Source organism: Amblyraja radiata, chromosome 5 (assembly GCF_010909765.2).
Source record: "Amblyraja radiata isolate CabotCenter1 chromosome 5, sAmbRad1.1.pri, whole genome shotgun sequence".
Lineage (NCBI taxonomy): Eukaryota > Metazoa > Chordata > Chondrichthyes > Rajiformes > Rajidae > Amblyraja > Amblyraja radiata.
Genome location: NC_045960.1, coordinates 108645223 through 108670363, shown reverse-complemented (window position 1 = coordinate 108670363; position 25141 = coordinate 108645223). Strand labels below are relative to the sequence as shown.

Below are 25141 nucleotides of genomic sequence, written 5' to 3'. Positions count from 1 at the left end.
ATAAAAGGACATGCCTTTAGAGAGCAGATGAGGAGGAATTTCTTTAGTTAGAGGGTGGTGAATCTGGAATTCATTGCCACAGAAGGTTGTGGAGACCAAGTTAATGGATATTTTTAAGGCGCAGATTGACAGATTTTTGATTCGTACAGTCGTCGGGTTATGGGGAGAAGGCAGGAGAATGGTGTTAAGAGGGAATGGTGGATCAGCCATCATTGAATGGAGTAGACATTGATGGGCTGTCTGGGAGCCTAATTCTGCTCATAGAATGTATGAACATGAGCATTAAAGTCCCATTGAGGGACCAGCTTCACTCCCATCTTTCCCTCTTGTATCTGAAACCAGATCTCCAAACCCAAACAGTAACCTGGGTTTCTCCAGATGCTCCGGTTACCTCCCATATCCCAAAGACGTGGGGTTTGGAGGTGAATTGGCTTCTGTAAATTGTCCCTAGTGTGTAGAATAGAACTAATGTGTACAGGGTGATGACTGGTTGTCGTAGATTCGGTGGGCCAAAGGGGCTGTATCTCCAAACTAAGCTAAACAGTGTGGCAAGGTGGCACAACAGTGGAGTTGCTGACTTACAACGCTGGAGACCCGGGTACGATCCTGACTACGGGTGCTGTCTGTACAGAGTTTGTACATTCTCCCTGTGACCACGTGGGTTTTCACCAGGTGCACTGGTTTCCTCCCACACTCCAAAGACGTACAGGTTTATAGGCTAATTAGCATCAGTAAATTGTAAATTGTCCCTAGTGTGTAGGATAGTGCTAATGTACAGGGTCGGCGTGAGCTCAGTGGGCTGAAGGGCCTTTTTCCGTGCTGTATCTCTAAACTAATCTAAGATGAAACAATCAGGTGGGTGGTAACTCCCTCTGCGGGGTCTCTATAGAGCCGGCACTCATGGTTCTTTTGAAGTTTAAAACATACTAGACTGTGGGACCCAGTCACCATGGGGGGTGTGTGGTGGGGGGGAGTGGGGTGGGAAGGAAGTGTGTATTTGGACGGGAGGGGTTTGCGAGGGGGCGGGAAGAGGAGGGATGTGGGGGGGGAGGAGAGATGTGGTGTGGGGGGGATGTTGGTGGTGGTTTGGGGGAAATGTATGTGTGCGGGGGAGTGGTGTGTGTGGAGGGGAGGTATGTGGACGGGAGTTGTGTGGGGAGGGAGTATGGGCGGGGGGTTATGGGCAGAGGGTGTTGTGGAGGAGGGGTTTGTGGGTGAGGGAGGGGTTGGGGGAGGGGCATTGTGTTGGGGGGGGTCGTGGGGGAGAGAAGGGTGTCGTGGGGGAGAGGGCGGGGTGAGGCGTTGGGATGTGTATGGGAAGAGGGGTTGTGGAGGGGGTGTGAGAGGGGGGTTGAGGTGTGGGGGGGAGGGGTGTGGGGCAGAGGGGGCGGAGGGAGCGGTGTGGGAGCAAGGGGGAGAGAGTTCGGAGAAAAGACGGTGGAAGAGCCATGGGGGTTTTGCGGTATTACGGGGGAGGGGGGCAGGAGCCAGCGAGGGGGACCAGAGAGGAAGGGGTTGGGGATGCGATAGGGACTCCCAGCAGGTGCACGGCCGTGGACTCAGCCACGCCTGTGGGTCATTATTCTCCAGCTGGTGCCGGAAGGGGCGTTACCTTCATAGTGACTGACAGGCAGGAAGACCAATCTGCTGATCTTATGATTTTTTTAAACCTTCATAACTTTTCTAATATTCCACCGATCGGAACAAAACTTGGGGCGATTTGAGCAGAGCAGAATGGTGAGTAAGATGGCGAATAAATCCAAGCAATATACAGTAGCGTTTTTGCGCAAATTTATTTACAACGAAGACCAGAGTAGTCAAGATGAGAGTTTTAGTAATAGTATAGAAGATATTCGTAACTTATCTGCCCTGCGGTCAACTTTACAAATGAGTCACTATTTTGTGGTGAACCTCCTCATAGAGAAGAGAAAACCCCAGTTTGATATTTCGAAGGAGAGGGCCGAGGGAGAAACTTTTAACGTTTGAAAGTCTGAAGAAGTGTCTCGACCTGAAATATCACCAATTCCTTCTCTCCAGAGATGCTGCCTGTCCCGCTGAGTTATTCCAGCTTTTTGTGTCTGTGTCACGTTTAGCGTTTCTTATCCTTGGAGTCTGCAGTCACCTTGGACTTCCTCCTGTTGGGTCTTCCACACCTCCTGTTGATGCTGGAAATACATTCCAGGCGCCACACCCGATCACTCTTGGCCTGAGGGTAAACTGCCTTCACATAGTGGCGGATCAGCCTCAGGCGCACTGGGTCCAGTTGCTTCTTGTAATACGCCCCCGAATGGTTGTACTGCAGCCTGAGGTTTTCGGACGTAAACAGCTCAGGGAAGATCCTGACCAGAAGCCGGGCGCTGAAGTTCCCGACAGACTGACTGTCCTCGACTATGTCCATTAGATCCTCAGTGGACAGTAGATACTTGGTGGCCACGCGGAAATCGACTGTGGGGACGTTGAGTTGGTGGAGGGGGACTTTACGGAAGTTTTGCTTGGAGCGTTCTGCCCGGTCTTGTGCTGCCTGTGGTTGTGGTTGAACGGAGTCCCTCTTGGCCTGCTCTGACTGGGTTGCTGCAAGCATCTGCTTTTCCTTCACTCCGTCGCTGTAGGAGATGGGCTTCTTTATGTCCAAGTGGTAGACGCGCCGTTGCGCCATGTCCCATCGACGGCAGCGTTCATCCAACTTGGGCACAAACTCTTGGTTCCAGGTCTTGTCGCACTTGGCCCTGGGGCAAATCAACTGCACGTAGTGGCGGATGAGCTTGATCCTCACGGGGTCCAGTTGCTTCTTGCCCAGGGACCCGGTGCAGTTGTACTGCTGCCTCAGATTCTCCGGCGTGAAGAGCTCGGGGAAAAACTGCACTAACAGGCGGGAGGCAAAGTTGCCGAAGGACCGGCTGTTATCGTAGATGTTCTTCAACTGGTGTTTTTCGAGGATGTGTTGCGGGCAGGGCACTTCGAAGTCCGGAGGAGGTATCTCCAACGGTTTGATGTCCACAAGCCAGAAATTCGGCATGGACCTTTCGAGGTCCTCTTGACTGCCCACCATTGAGGCATTGGAGGTCCCAATGCTCTCGTCCCTCTGCCTGTCCGAATCGCTGTCGTCAGAGTGGATGCACTCCAGCTCCTGGTCGAGCCGTCGCTCCACCAGCTCCGTCCATGCCTCCTCGTCCCGCACCTCAAGGTAGTAGATCTCACAGTATCTCCTCACCACCTGCATCTTCTGGGGGTCCAGGGCTTGCTTGCCCGGAGAGTCGCGGCAGCTGTACTGTGACGCCAAGCGCCTGGAGTCAAAGAGCTCCGGGAAGAGGCGGTGGAGGAGCAAGGCAGCAAATTCACCGGGCGACGAGGCCTTCTCTAGGTACACACTGATCTCCTGGGCTTCCAGCACCAAGTCCGAGTTGACGCTGCTGGGGGAGTCCAAGGACAGGGCTTCCTCATGCGGGTTGTCCTCCACATGGCTGTTAGACTGTGCTTGCCCCAAGTCGTCGTCTTCCCGGTCGATGCTGACCACCTTGTAGTTCTGCTGACTGCTCTCCATCTCCCTCTGTGCCCAGAAGCTGTTGAAGAAGTCGTTAAGCTGCGGGAGGCAGTCCGCCCTCCACACGTCGCCATTCCCGCCCGACGGGTAGCAAACCTCCACGTAGTTTCGGATGAGCTGGAGGTGGAGGGTGTCCAGCTTCATCTTGGGCGCGGCGCTGCACGCTCGGCAACCCGTGTCAGCCTGGTCTTCGGCCAAGAGCTCCGGGAAGAGCTGGAGGAGCAGGCGGCAGGAGAGATCCCCCGGTGATGAGCTCTGCTCCAGGAGTTGCTTCAGCTCGCTGTTGTTCAGGCGGTACTTGGCCGGCGGTGGGAAGTCCAGCGCCGACTCTCCTTGGCTGATGTGCCTCTTGATGCGATCCACCTCCAGCGACAGCAGGTCGATCTTGCTGTGGAGCTGGGTCATGGTGGAGTTCAGCGTGTTGAGGGTGAAGAACATCTTGTGGATCAGGGAGTAAGGGGTGGGCTCGGCTCCAGTGGCCTGGGTCGACAGGTTGCTAGAGTAGTTCTTGTGGCAGTTGGTCAGGTGGTGTTGTTGGAGGAGGCTGTTGGAGAAACCTCCATCAGTGGCCGACTCCTGCTCTCCCACAGTCTCGTCGTTCTCCAGCAACGGAGCACCGCTGGTTTCCCTCATCCTGCTTGTACCCTCCAGGAACCTCTGGGAAGAGCTGGAGCCCCTCAAACTGGCAAGCATGTCCTTGGGGAAATAAAGTGAAAAAGCTTCAATGAACCTCGACCTACACAAACTTCACGTTGCTAAACATTTTAACTCCACCTCCCATTCCCACACTGACCTTCCTGTTCTGGGCCTCCTCGACTGTCAGAGTGAGGCCCAGCGCAAATTGGAGGAACAGCATGTCATATTTCGCTTGGGCAGTTTACACCCCAGTGGTATGAATATTGACTGGACTAAGTGGGACCCGTTCTCACACTGGAGGCCTGGTCCCCCAACGCAACCTGTTCTCCCCCACCTCGCCACCAATTCCAATATTTCACCACTCACGCACAGCCCCCAACTGCGCTGGCGCGGCTGACGTGTTCCCGTTTTGACGCACCTGATCTCCCCTGCTCTCCTCAACCCCCCACTCCACCCCTTGCCCTTCCCCTCCCTTCAACGCCCCCACTCACTCCATTCCCCCCCCACCCCCCATCCACTCCTAGCGGCTCTCCAGCGGCGCAGCCATTCACTCCCATTGGGTTCCCATTGTAACGTAGAACACGCAGGTATTACTGCGCAGCCAGGGGAGGGGGTCAGCTTCAGGCGGGGCCTGTCAGGAGCCGGCGAGGGGTGCGTCCTGCAGCCTGGGGAGGGGCACGGCTTTAGGCAGGGCTGTCATGGGCCGATGGGTGAGAGGGGAGCGTCCTGCAGCCGGCGGTGGCCAGTGTGGGGCTTTCTGGAGTGCTAGTATGGGTGTTGTGGGCCAAAGGGACTGGGTCCCAGAGGGCTAGCATGGACATTGTGGGCCGAATGGATTCTTCGGCTAGTCCTGCAGCTGGGGATGGGGAGGCTTCAGTTGGGGGCCGGGGCCTCGGCTCCCTCAATCCCCCAACTTTCCTCAATTCCCCAGGATCTCGAGTTTGCAGCAATCGGGCAGGCTCCGCACTCCGGGCTGCCTCCGTGCACCGGGCGGCTTCTGGACTCACAGTTCACTCAGTCACGGCATCTTGATTCATAGTTCACCGGCTCACGGCTTCTGGACTCACAGTTCACTCAGTCACGGCTTATGGACTCACAGATCACTCAAGCCACGGCTTCTTAACTCACAGTTCACTCGGTCACGGCATCTAGACTCACAGTTCACTCACTCACGGCTTCTAGACTCACAGTTCACTCACTCACGGCTTCTGGACTCACAGTTCACTCACGGCTTCTGGACTCACAGTTCACTCACTCACGGCTTCTGGACTCACAGTTCACTCACTTACGGCTTCTGGACTCACATTTCTCTCACTCACGACTTCTGGACTCACAGTTCACTCACTCACGGCTTCTGGACTCACTGTTCACTCATTCACGGCTTCTGGACTCACAGTTCACTCACTTACGGCTTCTGGACTAACAGTTCCCTCACTCACGACTTCTGGACTTACAGTTGACTGACTCACGGTTTCTGGACTTGCAGTTCACTGACTCACATTGTCTGGACTCACAGTTCACTCACTCACGGCGTCTGGACTCATAGTTCACTCACTGACAGGGCTTCTGGACTCACTGTTCACTCATGCACGGCTTCTGGACTCACTGTTCACTCATACACGGCTGCTGGACTTGACTCTCACTCACTCACGGCTTCTGGACTCCCAATTCACTCACTCACGGCTTCTGAACTCACAGTTCACTCACTCACGGCTTCTCAACTCAGTCTACTGACTCACGGCTTCTGGACTCGCAGCTCACTGACGCACGTCTTCTCGACTCACAGTTCACTCACTCATGGCTTCTGGACTCACAGATCACTCACTCACGACTTCTGGGCTTACAGTTCATTCAGTCACGGCTTCTGGACTCATAGTTCACTCACGGCTTCTGGACTGACAGTGCACTCTCGGTTTCTGGGCTCACAGTTCATTCAGTCCGGCTTCTGGAATCACAGTGCCCTCACTCATGGCTTCTGGACTCACAGTTCAATCATGGCTGCTGGACTCACAGTTCACTGACACAGTTCACTGGCTCACGGCATCTGGACTCACAGTTCACTCAGTCATGACTTCTGGACTCAGTTCACTTAGTCATGGATTCTGAACTCACAGTTAACTCAGTAACGGCTTCTGGACTCACAGTTCACTCAGTCGCGGCTTCTGGACTCACAGTTCACTTACACGGCTTCTGGACTCACAGTTCACGCACGGCTTCTGGACTCACAGTTCACTCACTCGCGGTTTCTGGGCTCACAGTTCATTCAGTCACGGCTTCTGGACTCACAGTTCACTCATGACTTCTGGACTCACAGTTCACTCATGACTCCTGGACTCACAGTTCACTCAATCACAGCTTCTGGACACAGTTCACTCAGTAACGGCTTCTGAACCTACAGTTCACTCAGTCATGGCTTCTGGACTCACAGTTCACACTCAAGGCTTCTGGACTCAACGTTCACTCACGGCTTCAGGACTCACAGTTCATTCACTCACGGTTTCTGAACTCGCAGTTGACTCAGTCACGGATTCTGGACTCACAGTTCACTGGCTCAGGGCTTCTGGACTCACAGTTCTCACAGTCAGGTTTTCTGGACTCACAGTTCACTGACACACGGCCTCTGGACTCACAGTTCACTCAGTCACGGCTTCTGGACTCATAGTTTACTCAATCACGGCTCCTGGACTCACAGTTCACTCACTCACGGCTTCTGGACTCACAGTCCACTGACTCACAGTTCGAACAGTCACGGCTTCTGGACTCACAGTTCAATCACGGCTTCTGGACTCACAGTTCACTCACTTGCGGTTTCTGAACTCACAGTTCTCTCAGTCACGGCTTCTGGACTCACAGTTCACTTACTCACGGTTTCTGGGCTCACAGTTCATTCAGTTATGGCTTCTGGACTCACAGTTCACTCACGGCTTCTGGACTGACAGTGCACTCACTCACGACTTTTGGACTCACAGTTCACTCACTCACGGTTTCTGGGCTCTCAGTTCATTCAGTCATGGCTTCTGGACTCACAATTCACTCATGGTTCCTGGACTCACAGTTCACTCAATCACAGGTTCCGGACTCACAGTTCACTGGCTCACGGCGTCTGGACTCACAGTTCACTCACTCATGGCTCCTGGATTCAAAGTTCACTCATCACGGCTCATGGTCTTACAGTTCACTCACTCATGGCTTCTAGACTCACAGTTCACTGACTCACGGCTTCTGTACTCACAGTTCACTGACTCACAGCTTTTCGACTCACAGTTCACACAGTCACGGCTTCTGGACTCACAGTTCACAGTAACGGCTTCTGGACTCACAGTTCACAGTCACGGCTTCTGGACTCACAGTTCACCCACTCACGGCTTCTGGACTCACAGAGCACTCACGGCTTCTGGACTCACAGTTCACTCATGGCTCCTGGACTCACAGTTCACTCACTCACGGCTTCTGGACTCACAGTTCACTGGCACAGTTGACTAACTTACAGCTTCAGGGCTTACAGTTCACTGACTCACGGCATCTAGACCCACAGTTCACTCAGTAACGGCTTCTGAACCTACTGTTCACTCAGTCACGGATTCTGGACTCACAGTTCACTGACTCACGGCTTCTGGACTCACAGTTCACTGACTCACAGTTCACACAGTCACGGCTTCTGGACTCACAGTTCACAGTCACGGCTCCTGGACTCACAGTTCACAGTCACGGCTCCTGGACTCACAGTTCACGGCTCCTGGACTCACAGTTCACGGCTCCTGGACTCACAGTTCACTCACACAAGGCTTCTGGACTCACAGTTCACGGAATCAAGGCTTCTGGACTCAGTTCTCATTCACGGCTTCTGGACTCACAGTTCATTGACTCCCGGCCTCTGGACTCACAGCATTTCGACTCACAGTTCACACAGTCACAGCTTCTGGACTCACAGTTCACTGACTCACAGCTTCTGGACTGACAGTTCACTCACTCGCAGCTCATGGACTCACAGTTCACTGACTCACAGCTTTTCGACTCACAGTTCACTCACTTACGGCTTCTGGACTCACAGTTCACGTACACAGGGCTTCTGGACTCACAGTTCTCATTCACGGCTTCTGGACTCACAGTTCACTGACTCCCGGCCTCTGGACTCACAGTTCACAGTCACGGCTTCTGGACTCACAGTTCACGGCTCCTGGACTCACAGTTCACGGCTCCTGGACTCACAGTTCACTCACACAAGGCTTCTGGACTCACAGTTCACGGAATCAAGGCTTCTGGACTCACAGTTCTCATTCACGGCTTCTGGACTCACAGTTCACTGACTCATGGCCTCTGGACTCACAGTTCTCTCACTCACGGCTCCTGGACTTACAGTTCACTCACTCATGGCTTCTAGACTCAGAGTTCACTGACTCACGGCTTCTGGACTCACAGTTCACACAGTCACGACTTCTGGACTCACAGTTCACTCAGTCATGGCTTCTGGACTCACAGTACACTCACTCACGGCTCTTGTCTGACAGTTCACTCATGGCTCCTGGACTCACAGTTCACTCACTTACAGCTTCTGGACTCACAGTTCACTAGCTCACGGCATCTGGACTCACAGTTCACTCAGTCACTGCTTCTGGACTCACAGTTCACTCAGTAACAGCTTCTGAACTCACAGTTCACTCAGTCACGGCTTCTGGACTCACAGTTCACTCACTCACGGGTTCTGGACACACAGTTCACTCACACGGCTTCTGGACACAGTTCACTCACTCACGGATTCTGAACTCACAGTTCACTCAGTCACGGATTCTGGACTCAACAGTTCACTGACTCAGGGCTTCTGGACTCAGTTCTCACAGTCAGGGCTTCTGGACTTACAGTTCACTGACTCACGGGCTTTGGACTCACAGTTCTCTCAGTCACGGCTTCTGGGCTCACAGTTCACTGACTCACAGCTTCTGGACTCAGTTCATTGCCTCAAGGCTTCTGGACTCACACTTCACTCATTCATGGCTTCTGGACTTACAGTTCACTCACTGACGGCTTCTGGACTCACAGTTCACTGACACAGCTTCTGGACACACAGTTCACTCCCTCACGGCTGCTAGACTCGACTCTCACTCACGGTTTCAGGACTCACAGTTCACTCACTCACGGCTTCTGGACTCAAAGTTCACTCACTCGACTGTGACTCACAGTTCACTCACTCACGGCTGCAGGACTCGACTTTCACTCACGGCTTACGGGCTGACTGACTCACGCCCGACTTCTGGACTCACGCCCGGCCTCCGCGGTTATATTCCCCTCGCCCCAGTGATTGACAGCCGCTGCCGGAAGGAGCGTTACCTTCATTGTGACTGACAGGCGAGAAGACCAATCTGCTGATCTCACGATTTATAAACCTTCATAACATTTGTAATATTCCACCGATCGGAACAAAACCTGGTGCACTTGGAGCAGAGGAGAACGGTGAGTAAGGTGGTGAAAAAAGTCCTTGCGATATATGGTAACGTTTTTGCGCAGATTTAAAAATGCAAACTAGAAGAGGACAAGATGAGAGTTTATAGTACAGATTTCTCCAACTTCATGTAATGCTTGCTTTCCCTCTCTCTCCATCCTAGTTCTCCGACGTTTGACTGTTTCCTGATTAAATTTAATGTTTGTATCCCTCGTTGTCACCTTCCCCTAGCTAACAAGGATCTATTCTACATCTTATTTGAGCTTCATCCCCTTTGATCTCTGGTTTACACACGTTGCCTTTCCATATCTCTTGTTTCCCTCTCCCCTGGCTATCACCTTCTCCCTACCCCCTCGTTATCACCTTCTCCACAGCCAACAATAGACCATTGTGGGCTCCACCTTTTCTTGATCATCCTTGATGGCCTTGATTTGTTCTTTTCAAAAGTACCTGAAACGTCACCCATTCCTTCCTTTCCTTTATCATCGTTACTTTTTTGCATATCATCATATTCATTGTTCTTTATCTCTCCACATCACCATCTATATCTCTCGTTACCCTTATCCCTAACCAGTCTGAAGAAGGGTCTCGAACCGAAACGTCACCCATTCCTTCTCTCCAGAGATACTGCTTGTCCCGCCGAGTTACAACAGCATTTTGTGTCTTATCTTCTCATACGTGCAGCCACTGCTTCCCAATATTCACTGAAGCTTGACGCAAAATGGTGGAGTAACTCAGCGGGACAGGCAGAGTCTAGAGATATGGAAGAGTAAGATGTGAAAAGGACAGATCAAAGCAGATGCTGCTCAAGGAAATGTACAATGGTCATTGTTGGCTGAGGGGAAGGTGACAACGTGGCAAACAAACAGTAAAATTAATCAGAAGGATAGTGAAACTAGTCAGAGAACTAGGGTCGGGAGGGATGGAGAGAGAGGGAAGGCAAGGCAAGGCTTGTATGAAGTTAGCAGTCAATATTCATACCGCTGGGGTGTAATATGAAGTGCTGTTCCTCCAATTTGCATTTGGCCTGGAAGAGTATATAAGGTCTGCTATATGATTTTACCATTGTACGCAAAACAAAGCATTTCACTGTACCCAAGTACATGTGACAATAAAGTATAATTGAATCATTGATTATATTTAATCGTCACTGCCGCATAAAAAAAGACTTGGGCAGAGCAGATGTAAAGAGGAATAGACTATGTGGGACCCGTTGAGTCCCGGGAGGGCTGGTCCCGCAACTCAATATTCCACCTCTCCACCAATTCCAATATTGCTGGCCAGTGGGGGGGGGAGGGGGGCTTTCTGGAGCACTAGTATGGATGTTGTGGGCCGAAGGGACTGGTTTCCAGAGGGCTAGTTATGGAGATTGTGGGCCGAATGGATTCTTGGGCTGGCAGCTTAGTCACTCAGGCCTGGTGGGCTGGCAGCTCAGTCACTCAGGCCTGGTGGGCTTGCAGCTCAGACACTGCCAGAAATTCTGCCCAAAACAGGTGAGAGACTCCATGAGAGAGAGAGAGAGAATGGGGAGAGGGTGGAGAATCAACTTTAGACATTTTTCATCTTTTTCTGCAGATCACAGCAATGAAGGAAGAAAGTCTATCCTGACCTGGATCTCACATGGAGCAAATGAAGGTAGGGAGAAAAGTACTGGGGTGAGGTTTAATACTTGCAGGGGGAATACTTACTGATGGGCCAAAGAGACCCCTGGTCTAGTACAGGTCTGATGGGCCGAAGGGGCTCTTCTTAAAAAAAAAAAAAAAAAAGAGTGAAATTTCAGCAAAAGGCACTATTTCTGGACTTTTTCTGGCCTGGCACGGGCCTTTTGGGCCAAAATGCTCCTCCTGGGCTAATACGGGCATTTTAGACAGAAGTGACTGGTTTCTCGGCTAATAGGGGCCTTGTGGGCCGATATTTGTGGTTTCAGGCAGGCCAAACAACTAATTTAATTTAATTTCCAATTGCATTGCAGTTTCAAGCACAGGGCAAGCCGAATAGCACATTGCATTTTCATTTCACTTCCATTGCCATTGCAGTTTCAAGCACAGGGCAGGCCAAGCTAAACATCTGATTGCATTTTCACTTAATTTCCATTGCACTTTCAAGCACAGGGCAGGCTCAAGCCAAACAGCTGATTGCATTTTCACTACATTTCCATTGCCATTGCACTTTCAAGCACAGGGCAGGCTCAAGCCAAACAGCTCATTGCATTTTCACTTAATTTCCATTGCAGTTTCAAGCACATGGCAGGCTCAAGCTAAACAGCTGATTGCATTTTCACTTCACTCCACTTCCATTGCCATTGCACTTTCAAGCACAGGGCAAGCTCCAGCCAAACAGCTCATTGGATTTTCACTTCATTTCCATTGCCATTGCAGTTTCAAGCACAAGGCAGGCCAAACAAATTATTTTATTTTCATTAAGGGCTAACAAATCATTTATTGTACAGTACATTGCATACTCAGTGTTCCGTAGTTTCCCAGCTCAGACAGAGAGTCGAGACCTCTCCCTCGCCATCTTGCAGACAGATTGAGCCACACCCACACTTCCGGGTCTTATAGACCCTCCCCCCTCCCATCAGAAGGGGCGTGCCTTCATGGCAGTGATTGACAGGAGAGAGAATCTCAAGATTTTTTAACCACTAATAAGTCATTTATTTTTCATCAATGGGAAAAATCCTTGGGGCCTGCACAGGGGAGGACTCTGAGTAAGATGGCCAAAAAATCACAGCCATATGAGGTAACGTTTTTTCTAAAATCAAAGCACAGTGCAAACAGGTCAAGATGAGACTTAATTATATAGATGTTTCCACTAGTGGGAGAATCTAGGACTAGAGGTCATAGCCCAATAATTAAACGACGTGCCTTTTGAAAGGAGATGAGGAATTTCTTTAGTCAGATGGTGGTGAATCTATGAATTCATTGCCGCAGACGGCTGTGGAGGACGTCAATGGGTATTTTTAAGGCAAGGTTTGACATATTCTTGAGTAGTGCGGGTGTCAGGGGTTATGGGGAGAAGGCAGGAGAATGGGGTTGAGAGGTAGAGATAGATCAGCCATGATTGAATGGCAGAGTAGACTTGATGAGCTGAATGACCTAATTCTGCCCCTGTGTCTTATGAACATGAGAAAGTAACAAATACCAGTGAAATAAAGAACTGCAGATGCTGGTTATCAAACAAAAGACACAAAGTGCTGGAGTAACTCAATGGGTCAACCAGCATCACTGAAGGACATGGAGAGGTGATGTTTCAGGTCGGGACCCTTCCAACTGATTGTGGTAGGGGAATGAAAGCTGGAAGAGAGGTGACGGCAGGACAAATTCTGGCAAATAATAGGAAGATAGTGCATTTGTTTGTGTCAAAGAACATTAAGACTAAAATACCTTGAATGTAGGGGGCGCTGCTCTGGCAGCAGCCATGTCAGCAGCGCGTTAGTTTTTTTCCAACTTTTTTTATTTTTTTAGTATGTTTTAAAGTATGTGTTTGATGTTTCTCGGTGTGTTTTGTGTGGGGGGTGGTGTGGGGGGGTAAGGGGGAAACCGCTTCGGTCGCCTCCTCCATGGAGAGGCGACTTTTTCCAGGTCGCCTCCCCCGTGGCCGAACATCAAGGATCGGCGCGGTCTTTCCCGGAGACGCGCTCGAGGCTTCAGCGGCGGGCGCAGCGTGGACTCTCGTCGTGGAGCGGGTGAGCCCTCGCTGGAGAGGAGCGCTCCGTTTCGCTGGCCCGGGGCAGCCGGCAGCCTGAAAGTCGCGGTCTGCAGAGCTGCAGCTGGTGCGGCGTCTACAGCCCGGGATCCCTCGTGGGGAACCCGGGGGAAGAAGAAGCCACCACTGCCGGCCCGCAGCCAACTTCTACCGCGGGCCCGGCGTGAACTTAACATCACCCCTGGAGGGGGGCTTCGACCGCCGGCCCTGCAGTCTACGGTGCTTCTGGCTGCGGCGGAGACTTTAAATCTCCACCGCCGGCCTGCGGCCTACACCAACTTAAAGCCGCGGTCTCCGGTGAGGAAGAGCCGATCCTGGACTGACTCTGGACTCTGGTCCTGTCCACGGGGGGGAAATGGAGGAGGACTGGCCTTTGTGCCTTCCACCACAGTGATGAATGCTGTGGTGGATGCTTGTGTTACATTTTTATTGTGGTTGTGTGTTCTTTATTATTGTACCGCTGCAGACAACCCAAATTCCACCGACCCTGGTTGTGTGGCAAATAAATTCTATCAAATCAAAATATCTATCAATCTTTGTTTGGTAAAGTCTTAGAGGTGCTGTCTGTGTGGAGTTTCAACGTTCACCCCGTGACAATGTGTGTTTTCTCCGGGTGCTCCCACACTTCAATGATGTACAGGTTTGGAGGTTAATTTAGTTTTGGTTAAATTGTCTCCATTGTGTAGGATAGTGCTGGTGTACGGGGTGATCGCTGGTCGGTGCAGACTCGGTGGCCAGAGGGCCTGTCTCCGTGCTGTATCGCTAATAGAAACCATGGAGAGCTGACCATTTGGGTCGGGACCCTTCATCAGACTAATTGTTTAGTTTAGGTTAGTTTAGAGATACAGCGCAAATCCACACCAACCAGCGATCCCCGTACACTAGCACCACATTACACACTACGGACAATTTATAATCTTTAACAAAGCCAATTAATCTACAAACCTGTACGTCTTTGGAGTGTGGGAGGAAACCGGAGATCCCGGAGAAAACCCATACGGTCACAGGGAGAACGTACAAACTCCGTATAGGCAGAACCAGTAGTCAGGATGGAACCCGGGTCTCCGATGCTGTGAGGCAGGAACTCTACCGCTGCACCATCGTGACGCCCATGTTTGTGGTGATTGTGTTGGGGCAATAAAAGCTGGAAGAGAGGCGAGGCCAGGACAAAGTCAGGCAAGTGATAGGTGGATGCTGCATTTGTTCGTGTCAAAGAGCATTAAGATGAAAATAACATTGTACGGTTAAGCTAGATTGCAGTGTGGATGACATTACCTCACAGTTAAGTCTTCTCCATTTATAGATGATGGGGCTTTCATGGTCCATGGTCGTATCACCAAACCCATTGTGTATCTGTTTCCGTTTCAGTGCGTTGGGTACAATGCTGTTTTCTGCAGCTGTGTCTGGGCTAAAACCACCCTCATCTTCATCATCTTCCATCTTTACTTCGGTCTTGACCACCTCAATATTAACGTCTGTTACTGCAAGAGAGAGAGAGAGAGAGAGACAGACAGACAGAAAGCACTAGTTCATTATTCTGATCATTCCACAATAAGGGTGGCACAGTGGCGCAGCAGTAGAGTTGCTGCCTTACAGTGCCAGAGTCCCAGGTTTGATTCTGACTACGGGTGCTGTCAGTACGGAGTTTGAATGTTTTTCCCCATGACCCTAGTGGGTTTTCTCCAAACTCTTCAGTTTCCTCCCACACTCCAAAGATGTACAGATTTGTAGGTTAATTGGCTTGGTATAAATGTAAATTGTCCCTGGTGTAGGTAGGATAGTTTTAACGTGCGGGGATTCCTGGTTGGCGCGGACCCGATGGGCCGAAGGGCCTGTTTCCACGCTGTATCTCTAAACTAAATTATAACATGCATTGATTTCTCAGTTATATCCATTATTCAATTCAGATTTCACTTCATACTGATGCCTCGTAGGAAGGCTACAGTGGAGGCTTCTGGAGAGTTGAGCTTAGTTTATTGTCACGTGTACCGAGGTACAGTGAAAAGCTTTTTTGTTGCGTACCATCCAGTCTGGGGAAAGACTATACATGATTACAATCGATCCATTTACAGTGTAGTCACACTGAGAAAGTTTGTTTCTTAAAAGCAGATAGCAACAAAATTGTTAAAGGTAAAACCATGGCAATCTTTAATCAAATCGTCAGACGGGAGTGGCGATGTACAATGAGCACAAACGTTGCTCAGTGCTTCTCGGGCTCCCACTTACAGAACAAAGAAGAGTTTGCTCAATTATACATTTTCATTATCAGTAAAACACTCCTATCAAGTCTGAATATGGCATGACTGAAAGATTTTGTAGCCTTTCACAATATAGGAAAACTGGGTCCAAATCAGCTCATCCAATAACAAGTTGTTACTTATCTCTGGGGCGTCAGCTTTTTAAAAATTAATCTTGGCTTCTTTATGGCCTTGGAAAAGAAGCACATGTTATTACTGCAGGCTGCCATCTTAATGTCTTTATTGAAAAGACAACCTGTCCTCCATATTGTGTTCCATACAATTTACAATGTAATTCAGACTTGGCACCGAGCCGTTCTTTTGTTCTACTAGTCCATGCTTTTGTAGAAGAACAACTCCATTTTAGATTTGACTATTAGCTCTTTCAACATAACATGGAAACAGACCCTTCGGCCCAAATTGCCCACACCGACCAACGTGCCTCAGGTGCTGTCTGTATGGAGTTTGTACATTCTCCAAGTGACCTGTGTGGGTTTTCTCCAGGAGCTCTGGTTTCCTGCCACACTTCAAAGATGTTTGTAGTTAACTACATGTTTGTAGGTTAATTGTCTTCGGTAAAGATTGTAAATTGTCCCTACCTCTCAGGTTCCTATTACGAGCTGCCAGAGGAGGTAGTTGAGACAGGGACTATCTCAACGTTTAAGAAACAATTAGACAGTTTTGGAGGGATATGGGCCAAATGCAGGCAGATGGGACTAGTGTGGATGGGACATGTTGGTCGGTGTGGGCAAGTTGGGCTGAAGGGCCTGTTTCCACGATGTATGACTCTATGCAAAATAAAGCTTTTCACTTTACCTCATGACACTTGACAATAATAAACCTAAAGCCAGTACAAAGAAAGACTAATGTAACTGCATGTTACTTTGAGCTCTGACAAATAAAAGGAGTCTGAAAATAAAGCCATTCATGTCTCTGCCTCATAATCCATGCCCACACATTACCGAGTCTCTCTCAATGAGAATATCCGAAAATCTCTATTTTCTCTCTGCCCTTGCTTGGCACGAGTCCCATTACATCAAAAACTCCTTTCCATTGACTCCATCTGCACCTCACGCTGCCTCGGCAAGGCCAGCAGCATAATCAAGGACGACTCGCACCCTGGCCACTCCCCTCTCCCATCGGGCAAAAGGTGTAGAAGTGTGATAACACACACCTCCAGATTCAGGGACAGTTTCTTCCCAGCTGTTATCAGACAACTGAACCATCCTATCAGCAACTGAGAGCAGTCCTGAACTATTATCTACCCCATTGAGGACCCTCGGACTATCTTTGATCGTACTTTACTGGCTTTACCTTGCACTAAATATTATTCATGTTATTCACTTCAACATATATCTGTACACTATAGATGGTTTAATTGTAATCATGTATGGTCTTTCCGCTGACTGGTTAGCAGGCAACAGAAGCTTTTCAGTGTACCTCACTACACGTGACAATAAACTAAACTCATTATTCTCCTTATCTAAAAACAAAGTGTGTAAAGGGATTTACCAGTGTCTCCATTTTCCAATTCTTCATCCTTACTGACTGAAGGGTTTAGACCTCTGAACGGTGTTCTGATTTCACTCTCATCGTCCTTTTCTGTGCTGTTCATTGTAAACCTGCAATAAAGAATTCCACAGATAAACGACAACTCCGTAACTCCTTGGTCAATTTGTCCCTTCCCACCCAAACCACCCCCTCCCCTGGTACTTTGCCTTGCAACCGCAGGAAATGCTACACTTGTCCCTTTACCTCCCCCCTTGACTCCATCCAAGGACCTAAGCCAGGGGTGGAGAACCTTTTCATGTTGGAATACCGCATGTAATCTAATAAGGCCGCATCCAAGAAACTTCAATTAGATATACATCAAAATGTACATTATTTTGTAAAAATCTAACTACTATGTACTAACTTCAAGTAAATGAAAGCATTTTGTTGATTCTAACTAAACTTTTAATGAATTTGTTATGACTGCCTTTTGTGGGAAAGCATTTGAAAATGTGGTTGCTACATGGAGGTACGCAGTTTCAGCTGATCTTCTAGATGGGTATCCGTCATTTGTGACCTTAAGGGCGTCTTGATTTGGGTTAGGTCGGAGAATGTAGATTCTCAGCAATGTGGTTGAAAAACAAGTAAGCATTTTTCATGCATGTTGCCGAAGACGTGGGTATTCTACTGCATTTTTCCATATTTCAATCGGATCTTTCTTTGCGTCAAATAAGGACTTTAAAATGTAATCTTCTGAGAGCTCAATCAATTCCATTTGTAGTTCATTAGGAGCCTTGGATACAACAACTAGGTGAGGTTGAAATGCTAATTTGAGTGTGATGTCATGATTCTCAAAGTCAGTGAAGCTTTCATTGTATTCATTCATTAATAAGTCTATAACAGCTGCGTATTCTTCAAATGATTTACATGAATCCTCCTGCTCATCAATGACCTTCGCTAACTGGGGAAAATGTTCATCTGAAATTTCATTTTGAAGAAGAGTTTTGAAAAAAGATAGCTTTTTTCGAAATGCTTGGATTTTTTGCCACATATTAGTTTTGCCTTGCAAAGAAACATTCAAGTCGTTTTGCTTTGACATATCACAGAGAAATGCAGTATTTCTATAGAAATCTTGTTTCAATAATTCACATGGCTGATTCTATTCTTCATGAAATTTAACTATCTGTTCTCGCAAAGATAAAAAATGTTGCTAACACCTGTCCCTGCGATAGCCAACGCACTTTACAATGATACTGTAAATCCACACTCTATGCCTCATCGTCCAATTTTAGCATATTACGAAACTGACGATGTCACGTTGCATTTGCACGAATATAGTTAACAATACTTATAACTTGTTGCAAAGTGTCACTTACAATTAGCAGAGATTTTGCTGATGTAAGGTACGATGAAAAGAAATGAGAGTATCTGGATCTGATACCTTTTTTGTCTGTGCAATAAACCCTTCATGTTTTCCTGTCATGGAAGGTGCACCGTCTGTACATACACTCACTAAATTAACCAAATCCAGTCCAACTTCACGACATTTATCTTGAAAGTTGTTGAAGAAATCTATTCCTTGTGTTCTACCCGTAAGAGCGCCCAAAGCGAGTAACTCTTCGTAGCAAAGAAAATCTTCTGTTTCGGCCCGAATGAAGTATAAAACCTGCGCCGAGTCAGTAGTATCAGTTGATTCATCCAAAGCGATCGATTAATATATATTTTCCTTTTGGAGTATTGTGTGAAGTTGTTCTGTTACATTGAGAGCTAATTCATGCTGCCGATCTCCTTGAAAGAGACAGTTGTTTGCACTTTGAAACCTATCGGGGTCTAAGCATCCTACAATTTCGACTATGTATTCTTTTACGATTTCTACATCGCTAAATGGCTTCCCTTTTTTTCCACGCATATATAAGCTACTTTATAAGTTGCTTCAGTAGCATTATTTCCGGGTCTTACTGCTGCTTGAAATAACTGCTTTTGCTTTTCATCTTTTCATTTCTGCAATGCAACCTTTCGCGCCTCACTCTCGAATTTGAAATATATGTGGTTCTTATGAGTGGCATAATGCTGATGAGCATTGAATTTCTTCAATGTTGATATTGCAGTATCACAAAGTTAGCAAATCGTCTTATTTTTTAACAGAAACAAGATAACATTGCAGTTCTCATTCCCAATCCTCATTAAAAACTCTTTTTTCTTCCCTCAGCGTTCTCTTGGTTTTCTTTGACATGATGGGCTGTTAGTCAGACAGAATTTAAAAAAAATAGTCGAACAAATAGGCTGCTTAACTGTAAAGAAGTGTTATCAACACACTGTGACTTTACTTCTTTTATTCATACTGTGGCATTACAGAGAGCACTAGCTGTACGTGGTCTGTCACGGAAACTAGAGAGCGATATGTGGGTGGGGAGGTTGTAATTATACTTGTGATATGGGGAGTGGTTAGTAGTGATGAGGTGACTATATTAAGGGTCACATGCATATATCATCTACATTAACTATTCTCAAATTTAACTTCAAACGGAAAGCCACGTGCACCACTATCAAAAGTTGATAATACTGAAGACATTTTCCCTCTCGTCAACCACCCTCAGGCAGTGGTGGCGCCAGTCAGGCAGGGAGGTTAACGTACATTCTAGAGTCGCATTAGAACTAAATCATGAGCATAACAGGTGTTAAAATAGCCCTCATGACACTAATTGTGGCCGTCAGTCGGGGAGGATTATTTTGTTGAATCTTCTTTTATTCTTTGGTATTTTAAATACGTTCATTTTAAGATTAAAATAAAAATAATAAAAGACGAACAAAAACATATTAATAAAAATAAAAGGATTTGTCCTACAAAATTTGGATTCATTCAAAAGGCCGCATTTAACGGCCTAGAAGGCCGCAGGTTCCCCACCCCTGGTCTAAGTTGTCTTTCCAGGTGCAGCAGAGGTTCACCTGCACGCCCTACGTGTCAGCTGCTCTACATCGGTGAGACCAAGCGTAGGCTTGGCGATCACTTCGTCCAACACCTCCGCTCGGTTCGCTTTAACCAACCTGATCTCTCGGTGGCTCAGCACTTCAACTCCCCCTCCCTTTCCGAATCTGACCTTTCTGGCCTAGGCCTCCTCCATGGCCACAGTGAGGCCCACCTAAATTGGACTTCTCTAATTTCAGGTAGTCCTTGCTTTCTCCCTCTTTCCCCACCCCTTCCCAGCTCTCCCTCAGCCCACTGTCTCCACCTCTTCCTTTCTTCTTCCCGCCCCTCCGCCTCCACATCAGTCTGAAGAAGGGTCTCGACCCGAAACGTCACCTATTCCTTCACTCCATAGATGCTGCCTCTCCCGCTGAGTTTCTCCAGCATTTTTGTCTACCTTCGATTTTTCCTGCAGTTCCTTCTTAAACACTCGGTTCAGTTGAGTTTATTGTCAGGTGTACCGAGATACAGTGAAAAGCTTTTGTTGCGTGCTAACCAGCCAGCGGAAAGACAATACATGATTCCAATCGAGCCGTCCGCAGCGCCATATCATACGTGCTTGAAAAAGCTCAATCAAACTCTTCAGATTAAAAATCAACACAGTCGTGGTGGTGCAGCGGTAGAGTTGCTGCCTTACAGCGCCAGAGACCCGGGTTCCATCCTGAGTATGGGTGCTCTCTGTACGGAGTTTGTACATTCCCCCCCGTGACCACGTGGGTTTTCTCCGGGTACTCTGGTTTCCTTCCACACTCCAAAGACATGCGAATTTGTAGGTTAATTGGCTTTGGTAAAGATTGTAAATTGTTCCTAGTGTGTAGGATAGTGTTAGTGTGCGAGGATCGCTGTTTTGCGCTGACTCGGTGGGCCACAGGGCCTGTTTTTTCGCTGTATGTCTAAACTATACTAAACAGCCCTAAATTTTCCACATGGAAACTCTTCAGAAATTGGTTTCCGGAGGATAACTCACTCCTTGAGTAACTTAGCCAAGAGAGTAAACTGACTCTTGGCCAACCTTTAATCAACTAAAATGAAAATGCTGTTGTTTCTTGATCTCAGGCGGCGTGATGGCAGTATAATAAATAAATAACTAAACAAATAGGCAATGGGTGCAGCAGTAGGCCATTCGGCCCATAAATAAATAGATAAAGACAGATAAATAAATAGGTCGTTTGATCAATCAATAAATGGAGGGATAAACAAATGAGTTATTTTGTTCTTTTGAAACTTTTTTATTTTGAGGGAAAACTTTATTTTCACTCATCAACATATGTTGGTGCCTGTGTTTGGGTTTGTGCGTGTCTGTGTATTCCTGTGTGTTGTCTGTATATGTGTGCATGCTTATGCGAGTGTATGTATGTGTTTATGCAGTGTGTGTGTGTGTTTATGCGAGTGTGTGTGTGAATGTGTGTGTGTGTGTTTACGCGAGTGTGTGTGTGTGTGTGAATGTGTGTGTGTGTGTGTGTTTATGCGAGTGTGTGTGTGTCTGTTTAGCGAGTGTGTGTGTGTGTGTGAATGTGTGTGTGTGTGTGTGTGTGTGTGTTTATGCGAGTGTGTGTTTATGCGAGTGTGTGTGTGTGTGTGTGTGTGGCCTTTCATGCGACGTGCTGGGGGCGGGCTGGTTTAGTGACCGCCCCGACTGGCAGCGGGAGAGGGAGAGAAAGAGAGGGGGCTCCGCTATAGGGTCTTTGGGAGGAATAGAGGAGATATCTCCCTCTACCCCGACGGTAGCGCCAAGGCTGTCTGCCCGGGGTAGAGGGAGCGTGAGAGGGGAGTGAGTGAGAGTGAGAGGGATAGTGAGGGTGAGGGTGAGGGGGAGTGAGCCGACTGCACTGTGATCACAAACTGATGGCAGGAGCGGGTGAAATGCGAAGGGAAGCCGATGCCGTGACACGTAGTGCGTGGCGCCATGAGGCTGCGGGACGTGTCGTTGGTCGCACACAATCCTCTGTCTCTGGCCCCTGAAAGGTGCATCGGAGCGGGGCCGACACTTACCTGCTGCACACCTGCCCCACAGTGGGTGGGTGAGGACGGGCGGGCGGGAGCTCCCTGTAGCGCAGCGATCACTGTCTCTGTGTTTCTCTCTTTCTCTCTGCCTGTTTTTTTTTCTCCGTGGTTTCCGCTCCGTGATGTAACTTTGTGTCATTTCCGCAGCCGAGGGAGGGAGGGAAGAAGTGAGAGAATGGGGGGGGGGGGGGGGGGGGAGTGAGAGAAAGAAAGAGACGAAGGGAAGGAGGGTGAAAGGAGAGAGTGGTAGGGAAGGAGAGAGAGACGCATGGAGAGAGGTGGAGTCGAGAGTGTTTTATTGTTATTTGTCCCAGATAGAACAATGACATTCTTACTTGCTGCAGTACAACAGAATATGTAAACATAGTACACTGTAAACAATATAATAAACGAGAAAATAAAAGTTCAGTGTGTATACACATACTCACAAATACACACACATACACATATATATATAGAAACAGAAACATAGAAAATAGGTGCAAGAGCAGGCCATTCGGCCCTTCGATATGATCATGGCTGATCATCCAACTCAGTATCCTGTATCTGCCTTCTCTCCATACCCCCTGATCCCTTTAGCCACAAGGGCCACATCTAACTCCCTCTTAAATATAGCCAATGAACTGGCCTCAACTACCTTCTGTGGCAGAGAGTTCCAGAGATTCACCACTCTCTGCGTGAAAAATGTTTTTCTCAACTCGGTCCTAAAGGATTTCCCCTTTATCCTTAAACTGTGACTCCTTGTCCTGGACTTCCCCAACATCGGGAACAATCTTCCTGCATCTAGCCTGTCCAACCCCTTAAGAATTTTGTAAGTTTCTATAAGATCCCCCCTCAATCTTCTAAATTCTAGCGAGTACAAGCCGATTCTATCCAGTCTTTCTTCATATGAAAGTCCTGACATCCCAGGAATCAGTCTGGTGAACCTTCTCTGTACTCCCACTATGGCAAGAATTTCTTTCCTCAGATTTGGAGACCAAAACTGTACGCAGTACTCCAGGTGTGGTCTCACCAAGACCATGTACAACTGCAGTAGAACCTCCCTGCTCCTATACTCAATATATGTACTAGACCAAGTGCAGACCCGTTGGGTCTGTTCCCACAACGCGTGGTTGCAAGGGGAGGGGGCGGCCTGATGTCATCGCGCAACGCCACGCGCTAGGCGTACGCTGTCAAGACGCTGTGTACGACGTCAAGACGCTGCATACGACGTCGAGACGCTGCGTACGCCCGTCGAGACGCTGCGTATGCCCTCAATGCGCCCACGGCTGACAGGCCGTTGATGCGCGGCATTTTCGAACAGTGCAAGCCTGCGAGCCGCCAGCGAGGAGGACCAGGCGATCTTTGGCTTCAACCAGCGTGACAGAGCCGGGCCTGGGAAGGTGGGGGGTGAAGTGGAGGAAGTAAAATCGCTAGCGAAATGGTAGAAATCTCTGTGTTTTTGGAGGAGAGCCGGGCGGCAGCAACCGTTATGGTCGCGCGGGACACGCGATGAGAAGGTGCCCAGCGTGAGGCGAAAAAATGAGTGAGGGGGGGTTGAAGGATTTTATGAAAAATATGTACAGAAAAATGACTGAATTTAATGAGTGGATGAGCGAATATAAAAGTGAAATCGCTAGCGCTAGAGAAGAGGGGAGGAGGGTGATGTGAGAAGAGAGTGGTGGGGGAGAAGGGGAGAGGAGAGGGGGAGGGGGCGGAAGAGGGGGGGGAGGGGAGAGGCGGAGAGAGAGTGGAGGTGAAGAGAGAGGAGATGCTCCGCACGTCTCGTGCACCAAAGCTGTTGGGGGGGAGGAGCGTACGTCGTCACACACACTAAGCACCCGCCCAGACAAACAGCGGATCCTTTGTAACATGTCAGTGAAGACTCTGGAGTTCGGGGGGAGGAGCGTGTATCGTCACACACACTAAGCACCCGCCCCCACAAACAGATGAGAACGTCTGCTTGAATGGAGAGCGCGTGCCCGCCCCACAAACAGTCACACACACACGATTTCTCCCCTGAAGCAGGTCGGTCGGGCACAGTTTCTAGAAGCTGAAAAACTGCGGCTGCGGTTCTGGCAACAGCTGGCGTTCTGCACTGTCTGGGGGGAGAGGGCGAGTGGGGGTGAAGGGGAGAGGAAGGGGAGGATGGGGAAGAGAGGTTAAGTGGGGGGAAGGGGTGGGTTGGAGTGAGCGGGCGGGCGGGAGTCGAGCTGCGGGAGGCGTGGCGTGAGCGTACTTGGCATGGTGCAGGCAGCGGGGGGGTGTGGTGGGTGGAGGAGAGCCGGGCTGCCAAATGAAGAGAGAAGCGGCTTCTGACTCTGTAAACCCACAGCTGGAATGAGCGCGCAAGGCTTCACGCGCTGCGCGAACAGTGATGATAGGGTTCAGCGCGCGAGGAGTCGCTGCCCCGAGGTGTGTAGAACAAACAAGCTACAGTGGAACGGAGCTGTAGAACGTTTGTTCTGCAGAAGTTTCTCGATCTCTCTGCGCCTTTAATCCACAGCGGCGGGGGGGGCGGCTGGAGGGCCTGGATTGGTCGGCATGTGGCATTGTGACGTCAGCAGCTCGTGAGTCCCGATTAGATTTTAAAATGAGTGAGTTTGGGGGGGGGGGGAGAAGAATTTTAATAGAAAATGTGTACATAAAAATGTCTAAATGTAATGAGGAGTGGATTAGCAAATGTAAAAGCGAAATCGCTAGCGAAATGGAAAAAATCTTGGAGTTTCAGCGTGTGGTTTTGGCGGACCAAGGAATCAAAGGCAAAAATCTAATTGAAAAAATATCTGAAAATCGAATCTGACATAAACCCACAAACACACACAGAGTTTTAATATATAGATAGATACATACACATACTCAAACTCAAAAAAACAATAGTAGTGCAATAATAAGTCTCCTGTAGTTTGGAGCTTATTTGAGGTTGTTGTGTTTCATAGCCTCATGGTTGCAAGGAAGAAGCTGTTCCTGAACCTGGACGTTACAGTTTTCAGACTCCTGTACCTTCCCGATGGCAGTGGTGAGACGAGAGCGTGGCCAGGGTGATGTGGGTCTCTGATGATGCTGGCTGACTTTTTGAGGCAGCAACTCCGATAAATCCCTTCGATGGTGGGGAGGTCAGAGCCGATGATGGACTGGGCAGTGTT

General features: G+C 48.9%; 2 protein-coding genes across 8 annotated transcripts in view; both read right to left on the bottom strand.

The window, feature by feature from the left end:
- Nucleotides 1-22182, bottom strand: part of LOC116973664 (BEN domain-containing protein 3-like) — a 42538-nt gene extending 20356 nt beyond the window's left edge. Inside the window, exons 1-4 of one of the 7 annotated variants that reach the window (XM_033021938.1) lie at nucleotides 22016-22182; nucleotides 17069-17178; nucleotides 14595-14803; nucleotides 4099-4237 (exon numbers count right to left, since the gene is read on the bottom strand). In XM_033021938.1, coding sequence (XP_032877829.1) covers nucleotides 4099-4237; nucleotides 14595-14803; nucleotides 17069-17178; nucleotides 22016-22155 — 598 coding nt within the window. In that variant the 5' untranslated portion in view covers nucleotides 22156-22182. Of the gene's footprint in view, nucleotides 1-4098; nucleotides 4238-14594; nucleotides 14804-17068; nucleotides 17179-18488; nucleotides 18875-22004 lie in introns of those variants that run through there. The other 6 variants (XM_033021939.1, XM_033021940.1, XM_033021936.1 and 3 more) reach the window with 6 other exon arrangements.
- Nucleotides 1774-4093, bottom strand: LOC116972881 (BEN domain-containing protein 3-like; the record flags this gene model as incomplete). The annotated part of the gene is made up of 1 exon (XM_033020468.1): nucleotides 1774-4093. A coding segment is annotated over one exon (2004 nt), but the record flags the coding sequence as incomplete, so codon positions are not given.
- Nucleotides 22183-25141: the final 2959 nt, after the last annotated feature.